Below are 15,282 nucleotides of genomic sequence, written 5' to 3' on the forward strand. Positions count from 1 at the left end.
GGATGAGTGTAGCTTGAAGCTCTAGGCAAGAGTTCAACTTAAAAGTCCTTGTTGAAACACCGATATATCAAACAGAGTGAGAAATATGCAAAACACCTAAATAGGTATTTGAGATCTGGTGGGGGATTGTTAGATATATGGACTTGGCCCATATAAATAATTCTGAATAAATCTCAAAGGTCTATTAGCGTAAGAGGGGGTACACCATCTATTAGTCACGTATTGCTAATAGATGAGGGTGTTAGGGGTTTTCCCCCTATAAATACATACCACCCCTCATGGAAAGACGCACCATATACTACTATACGGAAAGGCCCCCAGGTTAGGGTATCCTAAAGTGGTCTATACGAGTTAGGTTTTGCCTCTTCTACACTGCTGTGCCACCACTGTAGTCTTATCCATTCCGTTGCGTCGGCGTGCACCGGGGAACGGGACAGCGAGTCTTCGGAACCAGTCGTCCTTGTGATCCTGCACCGGGAGAGGGTGAATAAGGTTTTTGGGAAGCGCTCCGCATGACTGCTCAAGTTCGTCGCAACGGCTCGTCCTCCGTCCAATCTTCGTGTCGCGGCGTATCGTCATCTTTAACACCGGTTGCTGCGATCCGTCCACAACATCGTCGTCACTCCGTTAGCGCCGCTCGTCATCACGGCTTCCCGGTACGTGCGCTGTGATCTGATCTGGTTGTTAATCATGTTTTCTGATATCATGATTATGTTGTTTATGTTATCTAGTATGTTAGAGTTTTGCATGCTAGGATTGTCTCTTGTCATGATTTATTTAGTTTGAAAATTAGTACAACAATTGCCTAATTATCCAACAAGTGAGATATCATTGAGGGTCGTTCAAGGCATAACAATTTTAATATTACTAATTTTTATTATTATCATGTTGAGATTTTCTGTGTCGTTATTGATAGAATGTGTGGCAAGTTGTTGACGCACAATTAATTTGAATCCGGTGCCGACAAATTGATGCGATATTTCCTTTTTTAATGTATGCATATTTGCATGTGTGTTGAATGATAATTCTAGTTTCAAAACTATCAAAGTTGTCAACTTTGTTGGTGTTAGTGATTGATATGTTTGTGTGAACTTGTTATGAGTTGCTATGTTTACCCATACTCTAAAAAATTTCTTGATCCACCGTTGTCTTGGATGCTTTCGCTTCTTGGGACTCTAACCACCCAAAATGGTGGAGTGGGTGGTATATAACTCAAACTAGCCGATCCGTTGTTTAATAACATGAACATTGTGATTAGGACTCGTGTAAATAATGAACCATGTGATAAGTTGTGAGAGCGAAACTTTGCTTAATTAATTGCTAGCTGTGACATTACTCATACGACAACATGGGCACCGATTTTTATTTTTATTGGTTGATACCATTATAATCATAAGCTAATACTCCTTCCATCCCAAATTACTATTCGTTTTGATTTTTTTAATATATATAGATATAATATATATCTAGGTGCTAATAAAAACTATGTGTCTAGAAAAACCAAAACGAATAGTAATTTGGGATTGGGGGACGATGGGTATCCATCGGTAGAGGAGTATTTGAAAATCTTACCCGTTAGATTTGACACGGGTATCGTAGGGTTTCGAGTACGGGGATGTTTGGTTGCTAGCCACCATTTACCACACATAACTTTTGGCAAGTGTGGCAAGCCACAAAAGTGTGGCGAAGAAATTGAAGCCACACTTTGTCATGGTAAAGGGAATCTTGCCACACCTTTTGTTTCTATGAGATGTGGAGCTCAAAGAATCTTGCCAAAGGTTAGTTGTCCAGCCTACCAATTTGGTCAAACTTATCTAAGGTTAAGGGGGTGTTTGGATCCATGAACTAATTTTTAGTTCGGATCACATCGGATGTTTGATACCAATTAGAAGGACTAAACGTGAATTAATTATAAAACTAATTGCATAAGCCGTGGCTAATTCGCGAGACGAATCTATTCGTGAATTAATTAGGTTTAATAGATTCGTCTCACGAATTAGCCTTTATTTATACAATTAGTTTTGTAATTAACCTATATCTAAATATTTGATGTACAAGGAATTAACTTTAATCCCTCCAAACACGATCTAATTGTGGCAAAGCGTGGCTCCGAACCGAACATCCCATGTTGTTGGACGGGTATTTCCTTGGCCCGCGTCATAGCCGACTCGTTGCCAATTGCCAGACCAAACGGCAAACGCCGTGCCGGGCCCGCGCTGCCGCAACTACCGTCGGCCGCTTGCTTAAGCCCGCGACAACCACTAACCTTACGGGCCCACCACGCAGTCTCCAGAACAAGCAGCGCCAATGTGCTAATCCCTCCTGTATTCGTCTCCCCCAATCCTGACCCGATCAAAGTCGAAGCCGCCCCCAAATTTCCCCACGCCCAGCCACGCGGACCGCAATCCTCGTCAAATTCGCCTCCGCCGTCTGCTTGATCCGACGCCGCCGAGTCGCTCCTGTTGGACCGTGTCGCCGGGAGTGATTCGTCCGCGGGATTTGGAGGGAGCGGCTCGAGGAAAGAGATCGAGGCGAGCCGCGAGCAGCAGCCATGAGCGAGGTGTTCGAGGGCTACGAGCGGCAGTACTGCGAGGCCTCGGCCTCCCTCTCCCGCAAGTGCACCGCCGCCTCCGCCCTCGATGGAGGTAAGCAAAGCTTCCCCTGTTTAATCCGATTCCCCTTCGTGATTTCGTTGGGGAGCCACCGCTTTTGTCGATTGTTTTGGTCTGATTCGGTGGGATCTCCGCAGAGAAGAAGAAGCAGAAGCTGTCCGAGATCCAGTCCTGCGTGGAGGAAGCTGAATCGCTGGTAAATAGATGCTGTAACGCATTCTGTTATGGGGATCCCCTTGGGCTAGATATATGACTCTGGCGCCTTCAGTTCCGCTGTGGGGGAACAGTTGAATTGGGGTTGGTAGAAAAGTAGAAACATAAAAGTGGAAATCGGTGCAGTTTTGGGATTTTTAGGGAGTTTTGCAGATGGGCTGTAAGACATTTTATGTTCCATTGTCTGGGTTTGGGACGTTGGGAGAGGCAGTAATTTAATGTGTTTGCAGATTCGGAAGATGGACCTGGAGGCGAGGAGCCTGCAGCCGAGCGTGAAGGCTGGTTTGCTTGCGAAGCTGAGGGAGTATAAATCTGACCTCAATAATGTCAAGAGCGAGCTCAAGAGGATATCAGCGCCCAACGCCAGGCAGGCTACCCGGGAGGAGCTCCTTGAGGCTGGCATGGCAGACACTCTTGCGGTGAGCTCCCGGACTCCTATCAATAGCTTAATGCAGTACTTTTTAGGAATGCATCTACAGAGCGTTTAAGTGCATTTATACTGCAGTGCATAACCTATATTACATCAGGGCGTTTGTTATACATTGCATCAAAGCAAAGCCAATAATAATCCGTGTTTGTGCTTTTAAATTTGGATGTAGTATTTGATATCAGGTGACTTGGTTGATGTTGAAATGGTCAATGAGAATTGTTCTTTAACCCTATGTATTGGTATCCGTATGATTGATGGTGACGTATTGGACTTTATTTCGTCTGGAAACAAGATTGTGCTGTTACTATATTCATACAGTCTGCTATTCGGTTGTATTTTGCTTGCAGCGTTGTGCACTATTATATAGCAATGAGACGTGAACTAGGAATATAAATGCTTTTAGATTACAGCGTAATTTTCTCATCAAATGGTAATTCAGCTAGTGATCCTGTTAGGTCCTGTAGTTAGAACAGATATGCATGTTGATAAATCCAGCTAACTTACAACATTACATGTGGGCTTTTCTTTCTTTATTACGGACATCCACGTTATGGCTTTGTGGCAGGATCCTGACAGCATGTTTATATATGTTCTCACTCATGCATATCTGACAATCAAGATTTAATCAGTGGCTTTCCTTATCTCTACATGCTCAACTGGCATGATTACAAACTTTTATTTTTTAGGACACGTTGTTCTAGATGCTGGAATTTAGAAGGATATATCAGATAGTTTACTTTTTCAGTCCTGACATAAATTTTTGGATTTTGATTCTTAATACCATACCTTGTACAACTCCACTGATTGGCATCCAGATGTCTGGACACCTTTATCCCTATGCTCCCCTTCACTAACTATGCTTCCTAAGTTTCCTAATGTACGTAGCATAGGATTCTTGCCCCTTATCGTAATCATCTTCTCCATATTAGTATTGGATGCATGAAAAAGGTGGAACATATGCTGCAATCAAGAAATCCTTGGTCACATCCTATATATCTGTAACTTTAGACATAACTGCTACAGTTCTAGAATATAACTTTTACATGTAGGTGACTTTTCTATTCTTATCTCTGTTCTATCTTTAGTCTGACAAAACTAAACCATGTAATCATATATGTCTTTCATCCTATTGCGAGCTACTTTTCAATATCTATTCAAATAAAGAAATGTTCCTCGACTAATACAGTAGTATAAATTCATTAGTTCTTTTGCAATGCTATTTAATATCCAGGGAAGTGTTTCGATTACCTACATTACCTATTCCTAGATGTAACTATGCAATTGGAATGCTGCCTTTGCATTCCTGTTTCATTTATCTTTGTTATGCTGATTTTCATATAGTAAGCCATTTGAACACAGGGTTCTTACAGTTTTTTTGGTACTCGTGCCATACTTGGTGCATTGTTGCATGGCTCAGGTGTCTACTGATCAGAGGGGAAGATTGATGATGACAACTGAAAGACTGAATCAGTCCACTGATAGAATTAAAGAGAGCCGAAGAACTATGTTGGAGACAGAAGAACTTGGTGTGTCAATTCTTCAGGATCTTCACCAACAACGACAGTCACTACTACATGCCCATACCACTGTATGTGCTCTGTCTCATCAACAGTTCTATCTATTTTGATTGTTGTTTTCTGACTTTACAGGTTGAACAGATGCAGCAATTCTTGCTAACAAAACACTCATAACAGCACTAGTTTGGTTCCTTGGACTGCTTTACTCTATCTTGGCTTTACTCATAGCAATTCAGTTTGGATTTTTCTTTGTGCAGGATATCTTATGAAAATCAAATGTTAGTTATCAACTGGTTTTTGCTTCTGTTGTGTGCTAATGAATTTTAGTGATTGATGCTGTTGCTGTTGAGTGTATGTTTTGTTTTTCCTTTCCTTCTTTTGTTTGCAAGTTTTCTGTGTTGGGTGACCCTTTCTTTTCTCCCCATAATGTAACGACACGCAATTCTCCTATGCATTCGAGAAAAAGTTGTAGTCCATCAAATATTGTATTAGGTGTACTAGCTCTTAACATGTCTTCCAAACAATTATCCATTCATTTTTTGTTACTATTCAGAGTAGAGTTCTTCATGTCCTAAGAAATGTTATCCTAAACGCTAAACAGTCGGTCACCTACCATTCGGACTAAATGGCCAATTAAATGGGTTAAACGGCCATTAAATGGGTGATTAAACAGACACGGGTAAGCACCGCGCAGCATTTACACAGCGTGTAAACGGGCTTAACGGCTGTGTAGGCAACAGTGGTCCTAAGTAGTTCTATGATTCTGTCTCATCACTCCATGTGGACACATAATCTTGTTTGCTACATGAACAGTATAGATTAGATTGTACTTGAGGAATTTAGACTGTGTCTAGTGCTTCTGTGCACATGCTAAAGGTTAGATTGCACCTCTTCAGGATTTTATAGACTGGGGAGTTATATTTTCTGGAACACATGGGTAGGTCTGTTAGTCTGACCCAAGAGGGTGAGCTCACACTTGTTGATTCGTTCTGACTCATGCGATGTCTTTACATTTTATATGGATAGCTACGGAATTTTCCTACTTTAACTTCTGAGGGCAAAGGATTGGTGATTGAATTAAAAGGGGAAAGATCCTTAGTCTCAGAGGTGCAAGGACTATGTAGCTTGACTGATTCTTGTATAGATTAGAGTAGAAAATTTCATTGCTTTGTTCTCTTTGATGTAAAGAAGAACTGTGACCTCCTTTTAGTAAAAATGCAAGCAACACATGCCCACCCGTTCCTTGTTGAAATGAATGTCAGAGTTAGGGGCCGCTTAGTTGCCGGCCACAGCGAGCCACGTGAAAACTGTGGTGGTGCCAAAGCTGTGGCGCTTGGAATCGGCGCCACACATACGGCGCAAGAACTAGCAACTGCTGTGGCTGTTGCACCTGCGTCACCAACCAAGCATGTCGCTGTTTTTATGGTGCCACCAAAACTTGGTGTGGCAAACCGTGGCGGAGAACCAAACGTCCCCTTATATTTCCACAGCATTTATGAGTTCCTATCATAATCTAAAATTGCAGCACAAAATTTGTGGTAACTAAAAATACTTGCTGCATGATCCACTCCTTTGCTACATTATTAATCTGCATTTTTATTGGTGATACAACTTGCCTATTTGTGTCGATTAATGAGATTGATGTCCTCTTGTTGATAGTTGCATGGTGTTGACGATAACATTGGCAAGAGCAAGAAGATCCTGGCAGCAATGTCGAAGAGGATGGACAGGAACAAGTGGATCATTGGGGGAATCATCACGGCTCTGGTTCTGGCCATCCTTCTCATACTCTACTTCAAGCTCGCTCATTAGGCCTGCTTCCAGGTAGGTTGGCCCACATATCTCTGTCCAGTAATTGTGTGATAAGAGTTGTCTGAATGCTGTGTATTGAGTAACACGCTCTCTCCAAGCATCATTTGTTTACCATCCAAATTTCTAAAACTTCAAGTGGCCCATGTTATGTACAGTGTCAGACACTCCAATTATATAAACTGTCCAAAGAGTGAAAAAAATTTACTCGAGTCTCAGTCTCTCTGCCTGAGGCATGTTGATCTATCCTGTTAACTAGAGGGCGCGTAGTGTCGCATCAGTCCATCTGAATTTTGAACTGCTGTCACTGTCTACCGTCCAATTATTGTGATTAGGCAGCTCTGTGGCTAGTCTGTTATTGTTGTCGTGTTGGCGTTTGGCAGATGCTTCCTGAATGATTGGGTGGTAGACTGATAGGTGGGGCTTGGCACCTGCCGTTGCCGGTTGCCGGTGTGCATGCGCAGAAGGTGCAGGTCTATCAGTGCTGCAGTAAGTGCAGTCGCGGGGCTAGGATGGCAAGTTGGAATGTGGGATGCAGCGATGAGGCCCGCCATATCGTGTGCTTGATCTGCATCCGGTTTGGATAGGGGAAATGGGCATTGGGGGATGGCTTTGAATCAGGATTTGATGGTGATACATGATGATAGACATTAAGGGTATCCGATGGATAACTAAGCGTTATGAAATGGCTACGGAGGCTAGGGATGGGTGCGGACGGTGCTGAAGACGACATGACAACCTTCACATGAACAAGTTGTACGCTTGGGGGGAGCGGGTACGATCAGTGTTCACTGTTTTTTTTTCTGAGAAAGTGTTCACTGTTCTTGTGGTACTGGATTTTGCATATCGCACCTGGTTGAAATGAGGCACAGTCTCAATGCACTGTTCGGTACCACCGGCGCAATGGCTGAAGGCGGTTTCGCTTGTTGGTACTGTAAGACGCTTAAACAGGAAAAGGGGCGCGACAAGCCGTTTGGTCTGTCCCTTCAGCCGTGTAAAGCAGGAGGCATTGTTCACCTCTAGTGTATAACTTGCGTTGCATGATCGCCTTCAGAATTTAATCTGTAACGATCGTGATGCGACGCAAGTGGTCCGAACAGAAGTTTCGCGACACCGGCCGGCAGCTCGACAGAGGGGAACAAACGCGAGTTGGTTGGTTGCCGTCTTCCCTAACGCGCCCGTCGCGTCACGGACGGTTCCTGATCAAATCAGCCGTGACGCGCGCGCACCCGCCGGCCGAAGCCCAAACTCAAACGGCCAACCAAAAAAATCCAGCGTGCTAGCCAATATGCAAAGTCCAAAGTCCACCAAACTTCTGTAGCCTGTAAGCAGCTCGGACTCTCGCCCTGGTTTGGCAAGAGCCAAGAGGGGCGGAGGGCCGATTCGTGGACTCCTAGCCTAGCCCGCGTTCCTGGTTTGATTGCCGTTTTCGTCCACTCTTGCTAATCTCGCCATGACACGGGCGTTAGGCAATGTGAGCATTGGGACAGAGGCAGGGTTTATGTTAATAAAAAAAAAGACAGAGGCAGCAGGCTGGTTAGGCGCCGTTGCATCCGCTGATAAACAGGCTCAATCCATTCCTGGATCGCGAGCATGCCAATGCTCATCAAGCTACATCGTCGCACACGCCCGTAACTGGATCATTGAGCTATCCCAGTGTTATTTTTGTCAAACAGCAGGAAAGTACGTGCTGCATGCAGCCATGATAACCTGACGCCCGCTCTGCCTCTGCCTGCTGCTAGCCTCTGCCACCGGTCCTTGGATTTTTGTGTCAACCCTACGTAGCCAGAATTGCACTATTTTTTTTTATAGGAACGGAGGGAGTAGACAGCCAGATCCCGGATCAAATATGACGACAATATACGACGGCCAAGTTGGTCTTCATCCAAGATTCCAAGCAGCTAAAAGTCTGTAACGCTCTTTTTTTGCGCGACGAGCGTGTGCGTCGTCGTATCGTACTGCAATATTTGTTCCCGGCCGTTTACCAGATGCATCTTCGTCAAACGGCCCTACAGTCTCCGATGCTGCAATCCAATCATAACATCACGCATGCAACGCTTTATTCCCTTCCCACCGGATCGTGTACTCCTCCGCGGTCAACACGTCTCGCCGGGCCGAGATCGTCGTTTCGGTGACGCACGCACGGAACCGCCGCCGCCGCCTATGCCGATCGACAAGTCTCTTCGATCGGCTGCCTGCGGGCCTGCTGATCGATGAAGGCTGCTGAAATCGCGAAGGGGAGACGGGGGAGGAGTAGGATTATTCGGTGGGGGTACGTAGCCAGGAAAATCGAAGCGTGGATGATGCCTGACCGGCACGACGGGAAATGATGTGGTCGGCGTGTCACCTGAACGTCTCGTTAAGCTATCGAAATGTTTGTACACAGGTTCTTCAGCAAACTAAACCAAGGCCGGCATGACCGGTCAAACCACGGTTCGCTCGTACTGTACAAATGCAGAAGAAAGGGCAGGATGTTGGCAGGGTGCACTTTTCCTCTGACTAGTATACAAGTTTAAAAAGGAAGGGGAAAGGCAAGCTAGCCGTTCAATGCCATGCATGTATCCACGGCCATCCGGTGTCACGTCCCAGATTTACCACACCCACCGTCTGTGTCTCTGTTAGGGGCCTAGTCTCTGTGACCACCGGGCTAGAGCACCGTGCGTGCGTGCAGGTGAGTAGCTGCCAGTCCTCCTCTCACATAGCAGGCTTGCAGGATGTATTGTGCGTGCATGTGGGGAGCAACGCGCAGCAGGGGGGGCGCACGCGCCTTTTGGAGCCGGGAGGGCCGGCCGGTGTTCTTCTCAAGGCGCACGCCTTGCGGCCTCGACACGAATTCAGGGGCAGCGCAGCGCAGGCGGAGGAGACCGGAGGGGCAGCGGCGGCCTGCCGTCGTCGTTGCCAGAGAGCGAGCGAGCGGGACAGGCAGCGCTGCCACACATGCATGGGGGTCAGCCCCCAAAGGGAATGTCTTTTGGCATCGGGCAGCCCAACCAGGGGTTAAAGGCGCCCTCGCCTACATCTACATGTGTGGTGTGGTGCCCGGCCGGTCCGGTCGATGCCATTCCCTCCTACCCCTACCCGGCTCTAGCTAGGGTAGGGCTAGCGACCCCAAAAGCGCCCTTCAAAAGCGCATGCATGATGCAAGCTGCACTGTACCCTACCCTCTGGCCTCTCTCTCTCTCTAGCCGTGCACCGTGTCTCTGTAGTCTCTCTCATGGCAGGGGGCACGCACATACCGAAGACTCCGATTATTCTTTGACACGAACGAAACGAGAAAGGAGAGGGGAGAGCGAAGACCGGGCGGCCAAGCTAGTGAGAGATTAGCTAGGAAAAGGACGTGCCCAAACTCCCATACGTGCAGTGCCCGGCCTTGGGCTCTTAATCATACGCGCCATGATTCCACTCCCACTCCGCAAGGCCACCACCCCTCCCACCCATGCATGCGCCCACGCCCATCGATCGGGCGCGCATTTCGTCTAGGGTTTTCCCCCAGCCGCTGCCACTAAAGCTTTCTGATCGAAATGCCCCGGCGATCGATTTGACAGCAGCAGCGCCCCTGCGCTGCGCTGATGAGTGACGATATCGGTGCGATGCATTGCATGCACGGGGATCAAAAGGTTTCGTCAGCAAAAGGCCCTTTCCCTGTTAAGTTACTAACATAATCCCGCGCTCGCGCTCGCTTTTGATCTCATCATCTAAAAAGGGCCCTGTGGCCCAGCAGCGATCGATGCATGATAGAGATACTCGAGGATAAAAAGACGAGATATGAATTTTAGATGCAGAGACGATAGCTTGGATAGATTTAGCATCTCGATCTCGTCTCTTTGCTGCTCATCACCGGAAAGCTCGAGCCTAGCTAGGGGCGCCTAGCCTTGCGTTGCGTATCTCTCCCCGGCCGGCCAGCCGGCCTCCCTTTTCTTTGCCTTCTTGGAAAAGATATTTCGTTGGGGTTGGACGCGAAGAAAGGGGCGAGGGAAAGTGGTTCTCATGCGCAAAAGTAGAACCGGAAAATGTATAGTATATGCAATCTGCTACTAGATAGCAAGATTGCCAGCCTCATGATGTGTCCATATCGAATCGATCGATCGATCAGAGCTGCCGTTTTCAGTCGTCGGTGCATAGGCACCCAACACGCATCAGTCCGGGACGCATATGCGACGCAGCAATCGGTCAACAAAATAGTTACTGGTATCATTGTTCTTTTCACTTGATGATCTTGACCTTTCCACGGTAGTTGGAGATATATGCCACTTTGACAAGTCTAATGATGGAGCTTCGTTCCACATTAAAAGAAAAAACTGTGTTGTTCTGAGTTCTGGCCATATATGTAAGTGGTCAAACATAACAAATTTTAACAGAGTAGATTCTTTGATGTGTCCAGTAAAAAAGAGCGAAGTTCAACGTTCTAGAATTCATCTGGATCAGCGATTGGTTCTTGTGAGAAACGACTCTCCCTACAGTTTCAGATTCGTCATGATCATCATCCTCTCGTGCTGCATGCAGTCCCTCATCACTGCAGTTACATCGATCACTTAACAATGCAGCGGATCAATCTTTGCACATAAAAAAGTATATAACTACAATCTAAAAGGTAAAAACTAAGTACTCATAGATGATGATGAATTGATGATGATGACTAAATACGTCGTAATCTACTTAACAACAAGACCTTACCGGCCAAGCGAACAGTGCGATGAAACAGCAACATGCATGCATGTATAATCCACTCACAGGCACAGTGTCATACAAGAACAGTTACCACAGCTACAACAGATTGCTGCTAGTATTCGTCGATCCATTAGGATTTACATACCCAGATGGAGAAATGCTACTGCTCCTCCTTCCAAATCCAGGAAAGCCAGGGTTGCTTCCGCTGCCGCTTCCGAAATAGCTGTAGTGCTGTGACCTGCTTGATGCGCTCGTGCTGCTGGTGTTGGTGGTGCCTAGGGTTTCTAGCGCCTGGACCTGGGACTTGAGGAACTTGAGGTAGCTGGCCGCCTCGTCCAGCATCGACGCCGTGTCCATCTTGCTGCCGCCGGGGACCAGCTTCTGTAGCACGCGGAGGCGCTCGCTCACGCGCTCCCGCCGCAGCCGCGCCGCCACCGTCTGCGGGTCGCTCGAGATGCGCACGTTCTTGCGCCGGGGCTTCTCCGTGGCCGCCGCCGCGGTGGAGATCTCGGGGCCCAGGTTGACGGGCCGCATGGCGGCCGCGCGGTAGATCATCTCCTTCACCTGCGCCATCGCCTCCATGTCCGGCTCGTACCCGGCGGAGGCGGCGGCGTCGCGCGCGCTGTGCTGGGCGCCGTGGCCGAAGCTGATGCTCGTCGCCGCGCGCCGCTTATTAGCGCCGCCGCCTGGGCGCGGGAACGGCGCCGGCGGCGGTGCGGTCGTCGCGATGCTGGCGGGGTACTCGTCGGTCACCTTCCGCTTGGCGTGGAGCGCCTGCTGCTGGGACGACGACGCGTGGGTGAACGGCCGCGGCGCCGTGGTGGGCGACATGGTGGACGTCGGCGACACCACCTCGGCTTCGTGGCCGCCGCTGTAGTTGTTCGACTCCCCAGAGGAGATGTTGCCGCCGGTGGTGCCGCTGTAGCTGGAGAGCATGGCGCCGTTCGACACGGCCCCGCCGTCGGCGCAGCCCTCGCCGAGCTCCCTGGTGAACGCGAGCGCCGCGTCGAGGAGGCCGGCATCGAAGACGTCCCCCGTCCCCGCGCCCAAGAACGCGAGCGGGTCACTGTCAATACCCGCGCTGCCTTCGAAGGCGCCGCAATTCGAGGTCACGTGGCACGCTCCGGTGTCCCCACCGCCGGCGGCGGCGGCGGCAAGGACCCCGTCGCACTGGAGCTGCCCAAAGCAGTCTCCGAGGAAGGCCTCGTCCACCTCGAACCGGCCGCATCCAACCTGGCGCGAGAAGTAGTCGTCGACATGGTGGCCGGCGCCGGCCCAGCCAAAGGTAGCGTCCATCGCCGCCGCCGCCGATCGATCGGTTAATTAAATGACTGGCGCAGGGATTCTGGGACGATGCTATAACTGTGCACTGCACGGAAGAGAGAGGATGCTCCAAGCGTTAGAGGAATATATAATCCATGGCCATACGTAAGAAGAAGAGAATACTACTGCTACGATCCATCTACGTCGAAGAGGGAATCCAAATCGGGTCGCGGAATGAACATCAAGAAACAGTCACACGGGTAATGCATTGATGGGCGGACAAGGACGGGGGGTGAGGGAGATGTCTCGAACCTCATAATTACACTGTCTTTATATTCTTTATTTTCCGCATCCAGCTATGAGATTTGTATGTAGCTAGCTCAAGAACTACACATACGTGCTTACAAAAGCAAGATCTACCACCTCATGCATACGAGAAATCGAGTTGTTCTTATTTTTACAAGATGATTGGATTTGTAAGCAGCGGGAGGAGGAGGTAGCTAATTAGATTCGGATGCATGAAATCACGTGTGCTAATGATGGTGAAGCAATTAATAGGGGTTACAGGACCTGTTGTGTTCATACCTTCTCTATCGATGGTTGATGGCAGACGCAGCTTTCGCTTCGCCGACGGAGCGCACCGCGTCACGCGGCTTCCTTAGCTTGTTTCCTCCTACACCGCCGCCCTTGGAAAACACCGTCAACGACGATGGCGCCGAGCCGCCGACGGCCGGCCGGTAAGCTCCGATGAACAACCGGCGAGCCGACGAGAGAAGAGAGTATCTGTAGTGTCCAACACCGGTGACTCTGTATATGCTGGAGTACTAGTAGCTAGCAGTAGTCTAGCATCACTGCACCAACACGAGTGTGCGAGGCGTGAGGTATATATAGGGTATAGTACCTGCAGCAGTGTAGGTATATGGATCGAGTCGAGGCGGAGTGATTGACCAATCAATCAGCTAGCAATCAGAGCTGCGCGGCCGGGCTTCGCGGAAGCGTGCTCGCCGTCTGAGTTAGCTTAGGCGAGCAAGGAAGGGGGAGCCGGGGAGGAGAGGGGAAGAGAAGAGAGAGCGGAGAGAGGCCTGCCTGAGGAGACAGCACAGATCATATGTGTGGGGATATGGTCCTCCTGTTGATGGCTGCATATGGGCTTCTTTTATAGATCGCTAGCTATGCCTATTTTCCTCCTCCTCCTCGCCTACTTATTAACTGTCTCTTTCTTTTTTTTTCAATACAAAAGAAATTAAAGTTATTCCTTGAGAAAAAGATGGTACTGGTAGTACTACTACTACAGCACTGTGTTTGATCATATCACTTGGGGGAATGATGAGTGTGGGCGGCACATGAACATGCATCCATCTACAGTTGACGCGCTCTCATAAATACTCGTCCAAAATCCCCAACCCTTTTTGTGTATATCTCTACAGCTATCTACATATGCGCCACCGTTACGTGTTGCATATGTCGTCCAGTGTTAGATTCTGTTAAAACAGACAATGTTCCCTTTTGTTCGTTCTCTACATACATCAGAACCGGCCGTGTCATGCTCATGCATCAGTCATCATCACAGGTATAAACTAGATTAACAGTGGAGTAGTAGTATTTTATTTTGCCAGACAATACTGGCAGTAGTGTATCCAAATCCAAGTAGTAGCTAGTAGAATACCTCCAGATTTTTCACGTCAAAAGGTTTCCACAACTTTCCTTGGCTCTGGCTCCGATCTGAGGCTCTGCAAGCTTTGTTCGCCTTTGGCACCGCAGCAGGGCTGAGGAATCAGGAGAGGGAAAAGAGATTGACGGCTGCCACGCCCTCTCCCCTCCCCTGCCCTGCCCTGCCCTGCCCGCTTCAGGGTGCAGACGTGCAGTAAACTTTCTGGACGCCGCTCTCGCCTTTTCTGCATGCCCATTTTTGAGAGGAGCAAGGGGCATCGCCATGTTTGCACGCATCTGGTCGTTGGTGCAGCAGCCCAGGCCGTGTGCCTCTCATCCTGATGCATCACATGGAAGCTCGTAGCTTTATTCCTGGACGTGCACGCATGATTCCCCTCGCCCGGCGTATGACCATGCAAAGCATATATTCACTGCGCGCGGTAGAAGGCGGCCGCAAGGCAACAAAGTTTTACTGAAATGGTGAGCTGACCAACATGCATGCAGTCGGTGAAACCTTTCTCCAGAGCAGTCAGAGCGCAGAGCATGCAAGAGGACAAGAAAAGCTACAGCAGAGAGGTTCGTGGTGATGATGAAGTGGATGCAAGTTGAATTGAATTGAGGGTAAACAGACAAAAATGAATAATAAACTATATGATAGCAATGCAAAGCGAGGAGAGCAAAAGAAAGACCTTGAAGGTTACAGAAACAGAGACAAATTTTAATGATTTATTGGTGCACATAGTAATCTATTTTTTTTCTTTAGTGTTCAAACGAGATAGGAGACCACACCAAATCTGTATGTGATGTTAGGGTGATGGAGATCTGGACCACATTGATGATGGTGATAGGAAACCAATCTTACAAGGCTAGCTAGGCTTTATTAATTGGAGAGATTATTGTTTGCATGTATTTTTCCCACCAAATGGAGGCGTTTGCTACTAGTTTGGATCACAGTACCACTGACGAGTTTGTTTTTCTTTTGGCAAAATAGGTATTGTGATCCTTGAACTTTGCAAAATAGGCATTGTGGTCCTTGAACTTTGTACTGGTGGTTAAATTCGTCCCTCAATTTTTAGATTGACCAATTTAGTCCCTCAACTTCCGTTTTTGGGTCAAACTC

The 15,282-nt window shown here is 48.1% G+C and overlaps 2 protein-coding genes across 2 annotated transcripts; one reads left to right on the forward strand and one right to left on the reverse strand.

Moving 5' to 3' along the window:
• The first annotated feature begins 2,262 nt into the window (after positions 1-2,262).
• LOC117857868 (vesicle transport v-SNARE 13) lies at positions 2,263-6,793 on the forward strand. Its single transcript, XM_034740764.2, has 5 exons — positions 2,263-2,645; positions 2,750-2,808; positions 3,056-3,244; positions 4,673-4,843; positions 6,432-6,793. The coding sequence occupies exons 1-5, from the start codon at positions 2,552-2,554 to the stop codon at positions 6,582-6,584; spliced, it is 666 nt and encodes a 221-aa protein (XP_034596655.1). The 5' UTR covers positions 2,263-2,551; the 3' UTR covers positions 6,585-6,793.
• A 4,482-nt stretch (positions 6,794-11,275) lies between these two features.
• On the reverse strand, positions 11,276-13,684 carry LOC117855038 (uncharacterized). The gene is made up of 3 exons (XM_034737313.2): positions 13,414-13,684; positions 13,098-13,295; positions 11,276-12,618 (listed from the first exon to the last, which is right to left on the reverse strand). The coding sequence occupies exon 3, from the start codon at positions 12,543-12,545 to the stop codon at positions 11,346-11,348; it is 1,200 nt and encodes a 399-aa protein (XP_034593204.1). The 5' UTR covers positions 12,546-12,618; positions 13,098-13,295; positions 13,414-13,684; the 3' UTR covers positions 11,276-11,345.
• Positions 13,685-15,282: the final 1,598 nt, after the last annotated feature.

The sequence above is a fragment of the Setaria viridis genome, chromosome 5 (genome assembly GCF_005286985.2).
Source record: "Setaria viridis chromosome 5, Setaria_viridis_v4.0, whole genome shotgun sequence".
NCBI lineage: Eukaryota > Viridiplantae > Streptophyta > Magnoliopsida > Poales > Poaceae > Setaria > Setaria viridis.

Bases quoted from the DNA above. Each gene is read 5' to 3' on its own strand.
- LOC117857868 (XM_034740764.2), top strand. From the start codon at position 2,552: ATGAGCGAGGTGTTCGAGGGCTACGAGCGGCAGTACTGCGAGGCCTCG. The intron at 2,809-3,055 runs GTAAATAGATGC...ATGTGTTTGCAG, and splicing joins TGGAGGAAGCTGAATCGCTG to ATTCGGAAGATGGACCTGGA. The intron at 4,844-6,431 runs GTATGTGCTCTG...TCTTGTTGATAG, and splicing joins TACTACATGCCCATACCACT to TTGCATGGTGTTGACGATAA.
- LOC117855038 (XM_034737313.2), bottom strand. From the start codon at position 12,545: ATGGACGCTACCTTTGGCTGGGCCGGCGCCGGCCACCATGTCGACGAC.